Source organism: Rhinatrema bivittatum, chromosome 1 (genome assembly GCF_901001135.1).
Source record: "Rhinatrema bivittatum chromosome 1, aRhiBiv1.1, whole genome shotgun sequence".
In the NCBI taxonomy this organism is placed as follows: domain Eukaryota; kingdom Metazoa; phylum Chordata; class Amphibia; order Gymnophiona; family Rhinatrematidae; genus Rhinatrema; species Rhinatrema bivittatum.
Window position 1 is genome coordinate 59,678,866 of NC_042615.1, and position 16,286 is coordinate 59,695,151.

At 44.5% G+C, this 16,286-nt stretch overlaps 1 protein-coding gene across 5 annotated transcripts in view; it reads left to right on the top strand.

The window, feature by feature from the left end:
• Positions 1-16,286, top strand: part of ARFIP1 (ADP ribosylation factor interacting protein 1) — a 290,148-nt gene that overhangs the window by 92,949 nt on the left and 180,913 nt on the right. For 4 of the 5 annotated variants that reach the window (XM_029608580.1, XM_029608504.1, XM_029608750.1 and 1 more), the window contains exon 3: positions 2,081-2,160. The exons of the other annotated variant lie outside the window; for it this stretch is intronic. In XM_029608580.1, coding sequence (XP_029464440.1) covers positions 2,083-2,160 — 78 coding nt within the window. In that variant the 5' untranslated portion in view covers positions 2,081-2,082. The remainder of the gene's footprint in view (positions 1-2,080; positions 2,161-16,286) is intronic. 5 annotated transcript variants of the gene reach the window in all.

Below are 16,286 nucleotides of genomic sequence, written 5' to 3' on the forward strand. Positions count from 1 at the left end.
TTACCTCCACTACGATGCCTCACCACCTGCAGAGGCCTCTGGTGAGCTCTGCTTTTAGCCATCAAAGCCATCTTCTCACAGGCCGATCAGCTCAGCCTGTAGTGCTGCCTCCTAGTACCACCAGCAGTCTTTGGCGAACCAGGTCTCCAGGCTTGCTAAGTTCTTCCTTCTTGCCTGCGCCACACCCAAGCCTCAGACCTACATAACCCTGCCTTGCCAAACCCCAGATGCCTTTGCATGGAGTCACCCTGGCTCCTTGTCCTGGCCACCCTTTGTCTTGCCTTGTGGCTTAAGGGCTTTCATGCCCCTTTTGCTTGTTTTGAAGAAGTCTATCCATGCTTTCCTTTGCTCTGTGGCCTATCTACCTTTCTTGGCCTTGCCCTCTGGGGCCTCTTGCTTAGTGGCCTTTTGGCCTTTAGCCTTGCTGTGTTTGGGCTTTCATGTTCCTTATTCTGTGTTGTCTGTTCCAGTCTGTCAAGCGTAGTTCTTTCCCTGTCTTGTCTGTATCTGCCCGAGTCCTTGTCCTGTCTCTGTCCTTGGATAGAGTCCTTAACTGCACTCAGTTCCAGGTCCAGCTTCAGCCTTTACCTGCACTCTGTTCCTGTTTAAGCTCCAGCCTATCTAAGCCTTGCTCCAGCATAGCCTGCCTGTCCAAAGCCTTGCTCCAGACTCTCCATGTTATACAGCTGCAGCAGAGACCTACTGACCCCCAGAACCCAAGGGCTCAACCTGCGGGGGAGAGGACTGGTTAGACGGAAGACCGACCCAAGCCTTGCCCTGCAGTCTTGCGCCACTCCAATGGTAGAATTCCCTACATCCAGCCAGGACCCGAGTCATGTCAGTCGCCCAGAGCATAGTACCGGTAACCTATTAGAGGTTGATAGTTGGTCATTTTTAGCTCATACTGACTCTCAGTAAATTCAGCTTTAGAGTCCTAAGATATTTCTTGCAAGGTTGATGATGATAGAAATGAGAGGTATGAAAGAGATTTTTACATCAGCAGGCCCTCCCTGATATTCTTACTAAGGAAAATGCACTTGTAGGAAGTTAGAGAGTGTGGAAAATCTTATTAAATCTTGGATTATCTAATAATTTAGAATTGGTCTTTTCTTAAGAGAGATTTGATTTGATTGTGATTGTAAGGTACTACAAGAGGCATTGCCACCTATTTGAAAAACTTATGATCTTCAACAATGTTTGTAACATTACTCCTTGATGTGAGAGAGAACATTTCTCAGTAGCATTTAATAAACATACGATGTTGAACATTGATAGCTCTTGGGATTGTGAACAGCTTGTTTTCTCCAAGGCTGCTTCTTACTTTTTGCTTTTGAATCTGACAGATATTAGACTTTAAAGATGTCTCCAATGAACAGAGACAAGACAGTTTTAGTTTCTAGGTACAAGATTTACCCAGATGACTCGCTAAATATACAGGCCTGGAGGAGGGAATTTTTGACTTTTTGGCAAGACTTAGATCGGATTGATACTATGTTTTCAATGAAGTATCAATGTAAATTTAGAATTGCCTATAACAGTTGTATTTTCAACCTGATCAATTTGCTCCTATTTCTGGGAAATTTTATGTTTGAGTTAGAATCGGAGCTGGCGTAAGGGTATTAGGTATCCTAGGCAACCTTCACTCATGCACCCCACATCCCTGACACTTACCTACTGGCTGCAGCTCCTGCACGCTTCAGCTGCCAATGGGATGGGTTCTGCTAGCGGCCCCCAACTGCCTCCTGTACTCTTTGGCTGCTGACAGAAGGAGCTCCACTGGTTGCCAGGGACCTGGCACTGGTGGAATTTTGTCATTCCCTAAGGTGTGGCGTTCTAGTGACTGCCTAGGTTGCTTTTCGGAAGAACCATCCTTGGTTAGCACCAATTTCTGGTTCCTTGTCTGTGATTTCTCTCTGCCTGAGGTTTAGAGTCTGTTCCTATTTGTTTTTTGTTTAAAAAAAAAAACAAAAAAAAACACTTTTAGTAAAGCAATCCTTCCTGTACCTCTTCAGCAGGATATATTTTTTCTGATCTGTGAGAATGCTGTATTGTGCGCTCAACGTGTTTGTTTCATTTTCAGGTATGTCTGAACACAACTTCGATTCCAGAACTATTGATGCATCTACCTCAGCTGCAGAAGAGATTGAGTCTGACCATGAGGTGATTGGATGATAATTTTAATAATCAGAAAAAAATCAGCCAATCCCAACAATCAGGCCATCACAAAATTTGCATGAATTGTGCTAATTCCAATTGATTTTATATTCATTTAAAATTTAAGGTGGTGGTGTTCGGTTTTGGTGATGGGGGAGTTAATTTTTTTTTTTTCCTTCTCCTCCTTTATCTTTCAACATTCTCTGGCTAGCTCTCATTCCATCCCATCCATCCTCCATGCAAGCTGCCTTGGTGACTCTTTCCGAACTGCACTAGGTGCACTGAGGAGGCACCATGCAGATGGTTGTCCTTCAACTCTGGTAACAGCAAGGGTAACCAGTGTTCTCCTAGGACAAGCAGGATGGTGTTCCTCGCACATGGGTGACATCATCCGATGGAGCCTGGCACGGAAAAAATATCAGTTTCTAGAGTTTTGACTAGGCACATTGAGCATGCCCAGCATGCCCTAATTCACGCAGCCATGTGGGGTCCCTCTACAGTCTTTTTTTTTTTTTTTTTTTTTTTTTCACGAAGTGTTCACATTGTGTGTTTTGAGCTTGTGCTTTTAAGCTAAAAATGTGTTTGTGGAAAATTTGCATGATTCATCGGTGTTTTTTCACGTGTTTTCTCGATCCAGGTCCTTCTTCAGTTTCCCTCGTTTCCCAGTCAGGTTTTTTAAAGAAACAAACTGGAAACCGATCCAGTTTTGCAAATAGCGACCAAATGTAGAAGATCGGTAAAACACCAAGGATTCTTTATTAGCACAAACCATCATTAAAAAGCCTGACTCAGGCCTGGTGTTTTACCGATCTTCTACTTTTGGTCAGTCAGGTTTTTTGCCAGTTTGGTAAGTTTTTCTTCGCTTTGTTCCTCCTTGACGGCAGTGCCTTGGTGCCCATTGGCGTTAGTAGCCTGCCGCCACCATGTCATTTTTCACCCCTCTTAGTTCATGTCATCATGGTCTCAGGTTTTCGCCAGTGCCGCCTCCAGTGCCCATAATGGACCCGCACAAAGTATGCATCTTCTGCCAAGGTGCATCTCACGACATTCGGGGGTGCCACATGTGTGACCAAATGACCCCGAAGGGACATTGAGCTTGCCTCAATAAAATGGAGAAGCTCTTTGGAGCAAGCAAATCCAAGACATCGACATCTGTATCAGTGGCATTGATACCAAAGGACCAAGCAGTTGCACTGAGCTCTCGACACTGTTGGGGCCCTCCGTTCCATCAGTGACGTCATTGGATAGGGCACCGGGGACAGACTGCTGTCTGTCTCCTCCAGGTCAAGGACGTCAGGTTCATCATCAACCTCTGCATCAGGGAAAGAATGAGCCGAGCACAGAGGGAAGCCAAGAAAGCATCGGCAATGGTTGCCTTTGATGCATGGAGCCAGGCTCCGGTTGGCACCGGTGCTTGCCGTGATGCACCCGAAGCGACTCTGTGGGGAGGAGTGCCAATCCTCCATCGATGCTGACAGTCTCCATCAGGCCAGGTGTTAGTCACCGATCCACCTCGAGGCTCCCAGGAAGATCTGGCCAACCATCCTACCTCCCAATCCATTTTGGTATCTGTAACCTTCGAGGAGGAATTAGAGTTTAGAGTTCAGCTGGCAGTAGATCAGGCGCTATGGAGCATCGAGCCGGTGGCACCAATGGTATTTGTGCTCAGGCTCTTCCTGCTGGAACCGCTGCTGGGGTGCCTCAATGTGCTTATCAATGTCTTACCGACCCAGCTGGTGTCTGTCCTTGGGCAGCCATCTGTGCCCAGGAGGGTACCGATGCTTCCACCAACCAATGCGGTGAATGTCGCTTGTTCCTCTGAGGAGGAGGCCCAGTCAGTGCCAGTGACACTACATGGGCCTGCAGCCCCCTGTCCAGCTTTGCCAGGGTCGGCACATGTACCATCCCACCTGCAGGGTGGACGCATCTGTGGTAAGGACAATTTGGGTAGGGGGACCCTGAAATGAAATGCCCTGCACCAAATTTGAAAGAACCCGCTACCAGGATAAAGAGTTCCGGAGGGACAGAGTGATGCGGATCTGATCCCGAAGGTCCTGCATGACCTTAGGGTCCATTGGGTTCTGAGCATGTGTAAATGTGCCAAGGGAGTGACATGGATGGTTGCGGCAAGCTTGGAACCTGTTGGCTCTGAGTCACCGTCGCCATGGATGCTAGAGTGACCACCCTGGAACATGGCAAGAAGGCCTTGGCCTGAGCCGTGTCTAGCAGGGCTCCTATAAAGTCCAACTGAGGTGACTGGCTGAGGTGAGACTTCGGATAGTTGATGACTAACCCCAGTGACTCCATCATCCAGATGGTCAAGTGCAAGGACCAGTCCACACCTGCTGAGAGGTGTTCTTGACCAGTCAGTCGTCCAAATAAGGGAAAACATGCACTCCCAGTCTGCGGAGGTGTGCCCCCACCGTGGCCATACACTTTGTAAAGATTTATTTATTTATTTATTTATTTATTTAAATTCTTTTAATATACCGATGCTCAAGACGCGGTCTTATCGTACCGGTTTACAGTGAAACTAGGGGAAAACCAATTAATAAGTTGAAGGTAAAAAGTTACATCGAACAGGGGGCAAAAACATGGGCTTTTGAAGAAAGGAAAGATTTCAAATTAATACAACTGGAGATTACCAAAATGGTAACGAAATAGATGAAAATTAACATAAGGTTGCTGAATTCGGCTGGAGAGTTGTCTCAGGTACATGGGGCCCGATGCTAGCCCGAATAGCAACACTCTGTACTGGAAGTGCTGTTCTCCCACCACAAATCTGAGATATTCCCTGTGACCTGGAAAGATCTCGATGCAAGCATACGAGTCCTTCAAATCGAGGGAGCATAGCCAGTCCCCTTTTTGCAGGAGGGGAATCAGAGTGCCCAGGGAAACCATCTTGAACTTTTCTCTTTTGAGAAATCTGTTCAAACCCCTTAGGTCTAGAATGGGACATAGTCCCCCCTGTTCTCTTTGGAATTAGGAAGTACCAGGAGTAGAATCCCTGCCCTCTTTGTTTTGGTAGGAAAGGCTCGACCACTCTGGCCGTTAAGGCAGAGAGCTCCCAAAGTAGTACTTCCTCATGCACTATCAGCCCCCAAGACGGGCCTGGAGAAGAATTTGGAGGGATACCCAATAGGTTTAGTTGGTACCCCTGGCAGACGATGGACAAAACCCACTGGTCTGAAGTTACACTGGGCTACTGGTTCATGAAGAACCGTAACCTGACCCGACTGGGGGGGGTCCAGTGTCTCGGGTATGGGTGTTAAGCAAGGACAGAGAGGACCGAAAAGGGGGAGGAGCAGCTCTTTATGTCAAAAAAAAAAATATCCAAGCAACTGAACTGCAAGGAAGATGGGGTAGAGAAGCATTATGGGCTGTCCTAAAAAAAAAAAAAAAAAAAAAAGATGCATCCATTGTTACTGGAGTGGTTTACGGGCCTCTGATTCAAACGGAAGACCTAGACAGAGATCTGATTGAAGACATCCAAAAGGTGGGAAAGAAGGGAGAAGTATTGATATCTGGAGATTTTAATCTGACACACAGACTGGAGTATCCCTTCTGCAACTCTATCAGAAGTAGAGGGATAGTGGATGCTCTGCAAGGGGCTTTTTTCAAACAAATGATAATGGAACAGTGGGTGCCGACCTCAGCACCAGTGATCATCAGATGGTATGGTTTGATATTGCAAATAGGATCCAGAGAAGTCACACAAAGACCAGAGTTTTGAACTTCAGAAATACAGACTTTGTGGAAATGGGGAAGCATCTGGAGGCAGAACTTGAAGACTGGGAGGAAATGAGAGAGGTGGAACAACAGTGTTCCAAACTAAAAGGAGCATTTACTAAGGTAACTAATCTATATGTTAAAAAAAGTAAACAAAAGCAAGAGAAATAAGAAACCGATCTGGTTCTCAAAGGAGGTGGCTGATTATAATAAAAGAAAAAGAATAGAGTTCAAGAAATATAAAGGATCCCAAAAAGATGAACACAAGAGAGAATATCTGGTGAAACTAAGAGAGACGGAGAGACGAAGAAAGCAATCAAGAAAGCAAAAAGTCAGGCGGAAGAAAGGATAGCCAAAGAGGTAACGAGTGGGGACAAATAATTTTTTAGATACAACAGAGAAATTAGAATGCTCCAAAGCGGTATAGTGAAACTGAAAGATCACCAGGATCAATGTGTGGAGAGAGACAAAGAAAAGGAAGAAATATTAAACAATTACTTCAGTTATGTGTTTACTAAAGAAAACCCTGGAGAGGGACCGTTGCTAATTAACAAGACATCAGAGCAGGGTGGAGTAGATGAAACTCAGTTTACAGAAGAGATTGTATAGGAAGAGCTAGGTAATCTGAATGTGGACAAAGCCATGGGGCCTAATGAGATTCATCCCAAGATACTGAGCTGTGCTAGCTGGTCCGCTGCAAGACCTGTTCAGTAGATCCCTGGAAACGGGAGTGGGTGCCGCAAGATTGGAGAAGAGCAGTGGGGGTCCCGCTTCACAGGAGTGGGAGCAGAGAAGAGTCTGGAAACTACAGACTGGTTAGCCTCACCTCAGTGGTGGGAACATTTAATGGAGACTCTGCTGAAGGAAATGATAGTGAAGTATCTACAATCCAGTGGGTTGCTCAACCTGAGGCAGCATGGATTCACCTGGGGAAGATCCTATCAGATCTGATTGATTTTTTTTTTTGATTGGGCGACTAAAGAATTGGATCGAGAGAGTGCGTGATGTGATCTACTTGATTTCAGCAAAGCTTTTGATACGGTCCCGCACAGGAGGCTTATAAATAAAATGAGAAGCTTTGGAGTAAGCGCAACAGTGTTGGAATGGATTACAAACTGGTTGACAGATAGAAGGCAGTGTGTGATGGTAAATGGAACTTACTTTGAAGAAAGAATGGTGTTAAGTGGAGAGCCATATCTTTGTGAGCAACATTGCAGAAGGGACAGAAGGTAAAGTTTGTCTATTTGTGGATGATGCTATGTGTAACAGAGTGGACAACGCCGGAAGGAGTAGAAAGAATGAGACGTGATTTAAGGAAGCTTGAACGGTGGTCGAAGACATGGCAACTGGGATTCAATGCCAAGAAGTTCAGAGTCATTACCACACCCCAGAAGTGCACCCATCTGGGGTGTGGTAATCCAAAAGAGATGTATGTGATGGGGCGTGAAAGGCTGTTGTGCACGGAGCAAGAGAATGGACCTTGGGGTGATAGTGTCTAGCGATCTGAAGATGGCGAAGCAATGTGACAAAGTGATAGCTAAAGCCAGAAGAATGCTGGACTGTATAGAGAAAGGAATAACTAGTAAGAAAAAGGAGGTGATAATGCCCTTGTACAAGTCCTTGGTGAGACCTCACCTGGAGTATTGTGTTCAGTTCTGGAGACCGTATCTCAAAAGGAACAGAGACAGGATGGAGGCTGTCCAGAGAAGGGTGAAAAAAATGGTGGAGGGATCTCCATCAAATCACTTATGAGGAGAGGTTGAAAGACCTAAATATGTATACCTTGGAGGAGAGGAAGTGCAGGGGAGATATGATACAGATCTTTAGGTACCTGAAAGGTCTTAATGATGCACAATCAACAAACTTTCTCTGTTGGAAAGATATTAGTAGAACTAGGGGTCACAAAATGAAGCTCCAGGGAGGAAGACTCAAAACCAGCATCAGGAAATATTTCTTCATGAAGAGAGTGTTGGATGCCTGGAATGCCCTTCCACAAAGAGGTGGTAAAGATAAAAACAGTGAAAGATTTCAAAGGGGCATGGGATAAATACTGTGGATCCCTAGGGACTAAAGGATGGAAATGAAAAGGGAAGTGCATAGGGGTAACTTGCTGTGTGGCGGTTGCTACCCTTGGCTGGTGGGACTTCACGCTATTGGTGCAACTCCAATATTGCTCTTTGCTTTAATGGTAGGGGGGGGGAAGAGGGGTAATCGGACTGACAGTAGCCAACGAGGACACTGGATTTTGAGGTCTGGGATAACAAATAGGAGTGGGGGTAACTTGCTGATGTGGCTGTTGATGCCCTTGACCAATAAGCCTGATACTTTTGATGCTACCATGAGCTTGCTGGGCAGACTGGATGGACCATTTGGTCCTTTTCTGCCATCATTTCTATGTTTCATTTCTATGATAGGGATTTGGATCTGGATGAGGCTGTTTTTTGGAGGATTCTCCAGAGACCTCAGTATCCAGAAGGAGTGAATTGGAGGTAGGTAAATTCCCTCTGGAAAGGGATTCCATTTCTTCCATGGTCCATCTTATTCATAGAGAAGAGTTGTCTTCACTAATTTCTCAGGCGTTGGACTCTGAATATTGCTGAGGAAGATAAGGAGGAACCCTCTACTTCAGAGGATCCCATTATGATCAGTTTATGAAAGCCATCCAAATCTTTTCTACTGCACAAGGTAGTGGAAGACTTGATTAATCTGTTGTGGGTTTCCCTAGAGGCAAATTTTAAAGGAGGATGTTCCTTAAGTGGGTTATATTCTTTAGAGATAGTGGAAAAAGAGAGGGTTAAATTTTCAAGAGTGGGTGCTCTTTGTTCTGTCACAAAGCAGAAAACTATCCTAGTCAAGGGAGGGACAGCCTTAAAGATTGCAGAGGAGAGGAAGATTGAGTCCATCCTAAAGCAGACCTTTTGAAGCTACTGTTATGGTGCTGCAAATAGCAGCTTGTGGCTTTGTAGCAAGACCGGAGTTGTGTTTGTGTCAGTATGCTCAGGAAGATAAGTTGTGCATGTGTGGGGAGGTCCTTGAAGACATCTTGCACTTGGAGCGGTTTATCTAGCTGGTGCCTCTCTTGACCTGGTGCGTACTTCGGCCAGGAGTATAACTTCTATAGTAGCAGCGTGAAGGCCATTAGGGTTGCGGAATTGGTCAGCTGACATAATTTCTAATACCAGTTTGATAAGCTTCCCTTTATGGTAGTTTGCTGTTTGGCAAAGATCTAGAGAAGATGGCCAACATTTGGGTTGATTCCAATGATCCGAGACTCTTCAAAGGTAGGCCTAAGGGTGGTGCACAATCAGCTCCAGTCTTGAGTTGCTTTCACATTGCTAGGAGGCCTAAACAGGGACATTCTCCTAGTTGCCAAAGATCTTGATCCTTTGGGAGATTTCGGCTCTTTCTTACAGCAAAGTGAGGCAATAAGGATGCTTCTTCAGGGTCCATGGGATTCTCCAGGACTTCACAATGAAGACTTGAAAATCCAATCTCTGGTTCTGGAAGTAGGTGAACGCCTGTTTCGTTTCTATCAGAGTGGGTTTTAGAGATACTTTAAAACGGTTATGCATTAGAATTCTCCTGGCCCATTGCAGGTTCTTTTATAGTTTCCCCTTGTCATTCTGGCAGAAAGCAAAAAGCTGTGAGGGCTACACTCTGTCATCTCTTCAACCCAAGAGCAGTGGTTCCTGTTCCCAGGGCAGGGGTATTATTATATTTACTTAGTAATTCTCAAGAAGGAGGGTTCTTTTTGGCCCATTCTGGATCTGAAGCATGTGAATTGCTTTCCTAGTCTCACGTTTCAGAATGGGAACATTAAAATCAATAATGGCAGTAAGGCAAAGGGAGTTTTTAATCTCCCTGGATCTTATGGAAGCTTATCTGCACATTTTAATTCAAGAGTGTTGTCAGCAATTTCTTCATTTTGTGATTCTGTGAAACAGAGCAAAGTTGGAGTGAGAGAGTACTCTGGCCACCAGCAGAGTGGTGTAGTTGTTGCAATAGTTGGAATGGGTTGTGAACTTCTTCAAGAGCAAGTTGGAACTTTCTCAAATTCTGGAATATCTGAGAGCTGTATTCAACCTGAAGTTTGGGATTTGTGCATTTGACAGCAGCGTGCTCAGAAATTGCACCAACAAGTTCAGGTGTTAGCTGTCCCACATTTCAACAATGTGCAATTATCTTCAGCTCTTCGGTCCATGGCAGCAGCACTGGATCTTATCCCCTGGGCATGGGCACACATGCGTTCTCTTCAGAGAGCCACGTCTTTTCTGGGATATTCAGTTATAAGATTACTTCTGAAAACTTCCAGTTTAGGTCAAGAAGTCTGAAATGGTGGCTGAGTTCCATCAGTCTGAGGACTGGATGACAGTGACAATGGATGCCAACTTGTTAGGTTGAAGGTTGCATAGTTAAGGTCATATGGCTCAGGATTTGTGGACAGTAAAGGAGTTTCACTGGTCCATCAGTCATTTGGAAACCAGAGTGATTCTTTAGCTCTCCTGAAATTTGTGTCTCTGGTCAAGGCGCAAGCAGTATGTATAATGTCCAACAATGTGATAATCCAAAATGCCAATAGTATGTCACAATCTAAAAAGACGCTTAGAAGTATTAATGACCTGTCATAATAGGCTTCACCCTATGCATAAATATGCTGGATGAGTGGCCTTATATTTAATCATAGGTCAAAGTCCAATTTTTTTATATATTTTTTCTTATGCAATGTGCAAAGCATGCAATTTGTATAGATTCGACAACTTGGCTTCAGCGAAGTTCTTAAGTTAAGGACAGTAAACATGCCTGACATGGAACCATGTTTCGAACTCCCGTTGTTCTTTCTCAAGGGCTTAGTTCAGCGTTGTATTTGTAGTTCGTCTTGATTTGAGATTTAAACCATGGCGAACCATGATTCCCTATGAGGAAAAGCTAAAGAGATTAGGACTCTTCAGCCTGGGGAAGAGATAGTTGAGGGGAGATATGATAGAGGTCTATAAAATGAGTGGCGTGGAATGAGTTAACATGAATCTGTTTATTCTTTCAAAACGTACAAAGGGTAGGGAACACACAATGAAGTTACTAAGTTGTACATTTAAAACTAATAAGAGAAAATATTTTTTTACTTAACATATAATTAAGCTCTGGAATTCGTTGCCTGAGGATGTGGTGAAAGCTGTTAGTATAGCTGTGTTTAAAAAAAAAAAAAAAAGGGGGGGGAGGAAAAGTCCATAAACCATTATTAAGGTAGAGTTGCAGAAATCCACTACTTATCCCTGGGATAAGTAGCATGGAATCTCTCTGCCCCTTGGGATCCTGCCAGTGACCTGGATTAGCCACTGTTGAAAACAGGATATTGGGATTGATGGACCTTTGGTCTCACCCAGTATGGCAGGTTTTATATTAAGCTAAAGTGAAAGTTGCTTACCTGTAACAGGTGTTCTCCAAGGCAGCAAGATGCAAGTTCTCACAGAACCCACTCATTGAAGTTGGATCCTATATTATTTTTTGTAGCGATTTTAAGAACTGAAGGAGCCTCAAGCCACATCCATTACGTGGGATGGTATACACAAGCTCAGTAGAGCACTCCAAAGCTCTTAGCTTTGACATAATCTTCACCAGCTGGACTCCACCTGCTACATGTGAAGTTTTTGCGTTATCTGCTGTTGTGTTCTATGTTTATTTAAAAACTGATTACTATCAAGGCAAATTTAGATTTCAAAGTAAAGATATGATGTGTATATAAGAAAATCCAGCAGGTTTATTTTTTGGAAATAGAAACGATAGGTTGTCTTGGAGCTGATCAGAAGTTTTGACTTGCAGAAGGAATAAAAATGCTATTTGAGCAATAGTATAAAAGTCAGGAGGAGAGTTCCTTTTTAGTTTTTAAAGTAGTCACTTTGTATAAGAGAAATGGAATTTAACAATAATCCAGATGCCCCAATGTCTGGGTTAAAAATATCAGGTCCTACCTGCTTTGCTGATCCCGAGTCTAATCAGAGTGTAGCTAATAGAGCAAAGACTTGTTTATTAATTGCCCCTGAAGGGGACGACTACGGAAGAAGAAATAATTGAGCAAGAATAATATGGCAAAGTATTTATTTATTCATAGCTTTCAGGAGTGTGTTGGGCCATGTGGACATGCTAACATTTCATCACAACCAAACTTTCCAACTACGGTACTGGTCTATTAATGTGCAAAACATTTTGACTGCCAGTGTTCATGAAAGGATTTGAGGGCCAGTTGACCTCAATGTGCCTTCTAAATCATTTAGCTTTGAACTTTTCTCTTGGAAGTGACATTTTAGTGTCTGCAACCTCAGAAGTTAGCTAACGTGAAAATATATTTTTTAAAAATATATATTTTGAAACTTCCTGAAAAATGGTTGCAGAATGTTATTTCTAACCACTCATTTGTTGAGTGGCGTGTTCTTATCATAAATTTAATAACGATATTTACAAAAAAAAAAAAATATATATATATATATATATATTTTACTTTGTATTTTCAGGGCTTGTTCCAGGTGCTGCACTGCTACCTTCTTTTTACTGTATCCCACCCAGATATTTTTCCATGGCACGGGTTATTAGTTTATTAAATACATAATCCCTTGCTGGCTCCTATTGAGCAAATCTTAGAGTTAGGGCAGTGTTTCCCAACCAGTGTGTCCTCCGACCTGATCAGGTGGGACATAGAAAAGTCACCGCCTTGACTCTGCTCTTAGCACCTGGCAGCGCCAAGAGGCACCAGTGATGGCTTAAATGTGCAGGAGAATCCTTTCCCAGTGCATGTGTGGTCGCACATGCTTCTCCTTCCTAGCTTATAGCATGAACCCCAAAATGTGGGAATCAACAGGCAGCATGCAGAGGGCATGATGGCCTGGCCCTGCTTTGTGCAGCGCATACATTACACACAGCACCTCTTCTGTTTTCCCTCCTGAGCATCCTTCTCTGAGTCTTTCCAGCCTTTGTCTGATCCCCAGGTTGAGTGAGATGAGGAGAGCGTGTACAGAGTAGCAGACATGACTCACTCTGAGGGGTTGGTAGCAGCAGAGGTGGATGAGCTCCGGCAGCCACCGTGCTGCCGAGATTTCTGCTTTTTCCTGCTTATGGAGGGAACTAGCGTCTGTTCATGGCAAGGAATTAAAGAGATGGGATAGTGAGAGGAGTCCGTGTGTAGGGAGCAGGGGGGGGGGGGGGGGTCCAACCCAAAACCGGAATTCAATTTTATTTTTTCCTGCATTGGAGCTGAACCTTAAACCAGTATTTGAACATCTCTGTGGAACCCAAACCAGAACCAAGCCAGGAAAAAAAAAATATTGGTTTCCAGTTCAGAAGAAAGTCAGATGCTGAGGTCCACTGTAGAAATCGGACTTTACCTTGGGAAGAAAGGGAACACGGCCCTACTGGCGATGTGGGTCCTCAGTCAGAAGGGGGCACTCCTGCTATTGCTGTGCACAGCGGCAGATTCCCGAGGATGACCGGCCCGGGTATTCGCCGCCCAGGACACATCACGTGGTCTGCCGAGCGCAGCTCTGTCACGGCCGCGCACGGCAGACCACGTGACTGGAGCGACCGGCCCACCGGGGGATGCCCGATCCCTCGATAGGCCAATCTGCCTCTGGCTGTCCAGCAGCAGAGGGAAAGGAATCCTTCCCAAGGCCGGATTCTCTACCGCTTGCTGCATCTGTCTCCTTTTCTCATGTTATCCTCTGGGTGCTGAAAGAGGAAGGTGCCAGAATTAAAGTTCAAGTGAGTAGGGGACATCTCCAGGGAGCCGAGAACACTGGGAAGGGGATAGCGTTAGGGAGTTTAGCTCAATGAATTTGAGGAGCAAGCAAGCAAGCAAGCAAGGGAGATTTAGGAGGGAGGCAGTGAACAGAAGAGGCTCCGTGACAGGGACTTCCTGGAGGGGTGGAAGAAGCAGCCGGGGAATTGGGGAGAGCTATTTTGTTAAACATTTCAAGAGAAATTTGAAGAAAATGATGTTTGAGGGAACACAGAATGAATTACATTGGGTGAATTACTCAAAATTACCATAGGTCAGGAAAGAAAATGAAAGGTCAGGTCAATTGATGGAACCATCTGAGCAGGGAGTCCTTCAAGCTGTAAAGTGTGTGGCAAGGGAAGAGGTGCTTGAATGAATTTAGAAACGGCAGAGGCTGTATGGTCTTTGTCTGCCATCTAGTCTGCCCTTCCACACCAATTATTCATCATTACAATCCCTGTCACTCCCTCAGAGATTCCCTATGCTTTCTTCAGTTCAGATATTATTTATTTTATTTATTTATTTTAGATTTATATTCTGCTTTTTGCACTGTTTTCAGCAGAGTGGATTACATTCAGGTACTGTAGGTATTTCCTTATCCCCAGAGGGCTTACAGTCTAACAGGCCGATACAGTAAAAATCGCGGGAGAGCAGGTAAGCGCCCGCTTTCCTGGCGCGCGCACAGGACACTCTCCTGTGTGCGCGATACAGTAAATTAATGTATTTAAATTAGGGTCCGCGGCAAAAAGAGGCGCTAGGGAGACTAGCGCATCCCTAGTGCCTCTTTTTTGACAGGAGCGGCAGCTGTCAGCGGGTTTGAAAGCCGACGCTCAATTTTGCCGGCGTTGGTTCTCAAACCTGCTCACAGCCACAGGTTCGGAAACTGGACGCCGGCAAAATTGAGCGTCCGGTTTTCGAGCCGCGGGCCCATTAAAAATGTTTTTACTTTTTTTTTTAACTTTTGGGGCCTCTGACTTAATATCGCCATGATATTAAGTCGGAGGGTGCACAGAAAAGCAGTTTTTACTGCTTTTCTGTGCACTTCCCTGGCGCCGGCAGAAATTAACGTCTATCTTTGGGTAGGCGCTAATTTCTTAAAGTAAAATGTGCGGCTTGGCTGCACATTTTACTTTCTGTATTGCGCGGGAATACCTAATAGGGCCATCAACATGTATTTGCATGTTGCAGGCGCTATTAGGTTCAGTGGGGTTGGATGCACATTTTCGATGCACTATTACCCCTTACTGAATAAGGAGTAAAGCTAGTGCGTTGAAAACGCACGTCCAATAGCGGGTTAACAGTACTGTATCGGCCTGCAAGTTTGTACCTGTTTTTTGCCTCCAGTAGTAGGCTGTTCCATTCATCCTCTACCCTCACTGTAAAGAAATATTTGCTTAGATTACTCCTGAGACTGCCTCCTTTCCCCCTCCTCCCATGACCCTTCATTCCAGAGCCTCCTTTCTGTTGAAAGAGGCCTGCCTCTCATGCATGGAAACCTTGGAGGTATTGAAATGTCTCCCTAATCTGCCTTTCCTCTGGTGTATACATGTTCAGACTTTTAATCTTTCCCCATATGCTTTAGAACAAGGACCACTGACCAGTTTAGAAGCCACGTTCTGGACAGACTCCAACCAGTTTGTATCCTTTTGAAGGTGCAGTCTCCAGAGCCGTACGCATTTACTCCAAACGAGGTCTCGCCAGGGACCTGTACAGAGGCAATATCGCCTCCTTTGTAAAAACATAGAAACGTGACTGCAGAAAGAGCATATGGGCTGCTCTAGGCAAAACGCAAATGTTTTCCAGGACAGGAGGGCTAGTACCCAGGGGTGTTTAGTTCTCCCTCTGCATCTACTTATGCTCTTTCCTTCTGCTTACAGTTTGAAGTTGTATTTTTCCTTTTTGGTATGGAGAGAGATTCAAGTCACTCTTGAAAGAAGACTTTTTAAGTTTGATTCAACTATAAAGTACATAGTTTTTTGTTTTGTTTTTTTTTTTAATACCTGGATGAAGCCTATGGAATGGAGCTTAAAATTATAAACAATACAGCAGAATCGTACATTACCACTGATCCTGCCACGATCCTCTTCCTTGTAATATCTACATTTCAAAACTTGCTTTAATTCTTTTTAGGCTTTTAGACTGTCCAATTTAATTAAAAGTACTCCTGGTACACTCCTAGCTGAGTGATGATCTCAGCCTCACAGGGGATCAGTGTCCTTGGTAGATATGCACATTCTGCCTAACTACACAGAAAAGTGTCCATGCATATATTGGACACGTGGTAACAGAGACACAAAGGGGTTGAAGTAGCACACATCTGAAACTTGTGAGCAGTAGTGCCAGTAGTCAAAACCTTTTCTTTTTTTTTATTGGCTGTCATGGGAACTGAACTGGGAACTACTTTGGTGAAGCTGAAGCAGAATATTTAAAGGTTTGATGCCCTGATGGTGAGGACTGGAGGGTAGGGAAGGAGCTGGAGTGCCTAAGCAGTGAGGAGCAGATGAAACGGAAGCATCTGTAGGAGCAGGTGGGCCATGTGACTGTTAAGCCAGCAGAGAAGGGAGAAAGTGTAGGAGACTTCTCTGTGCACAGCAACGGGGCCAAATTGTGACTGAAACCCAAGAAAATGTTACTGAAAAAT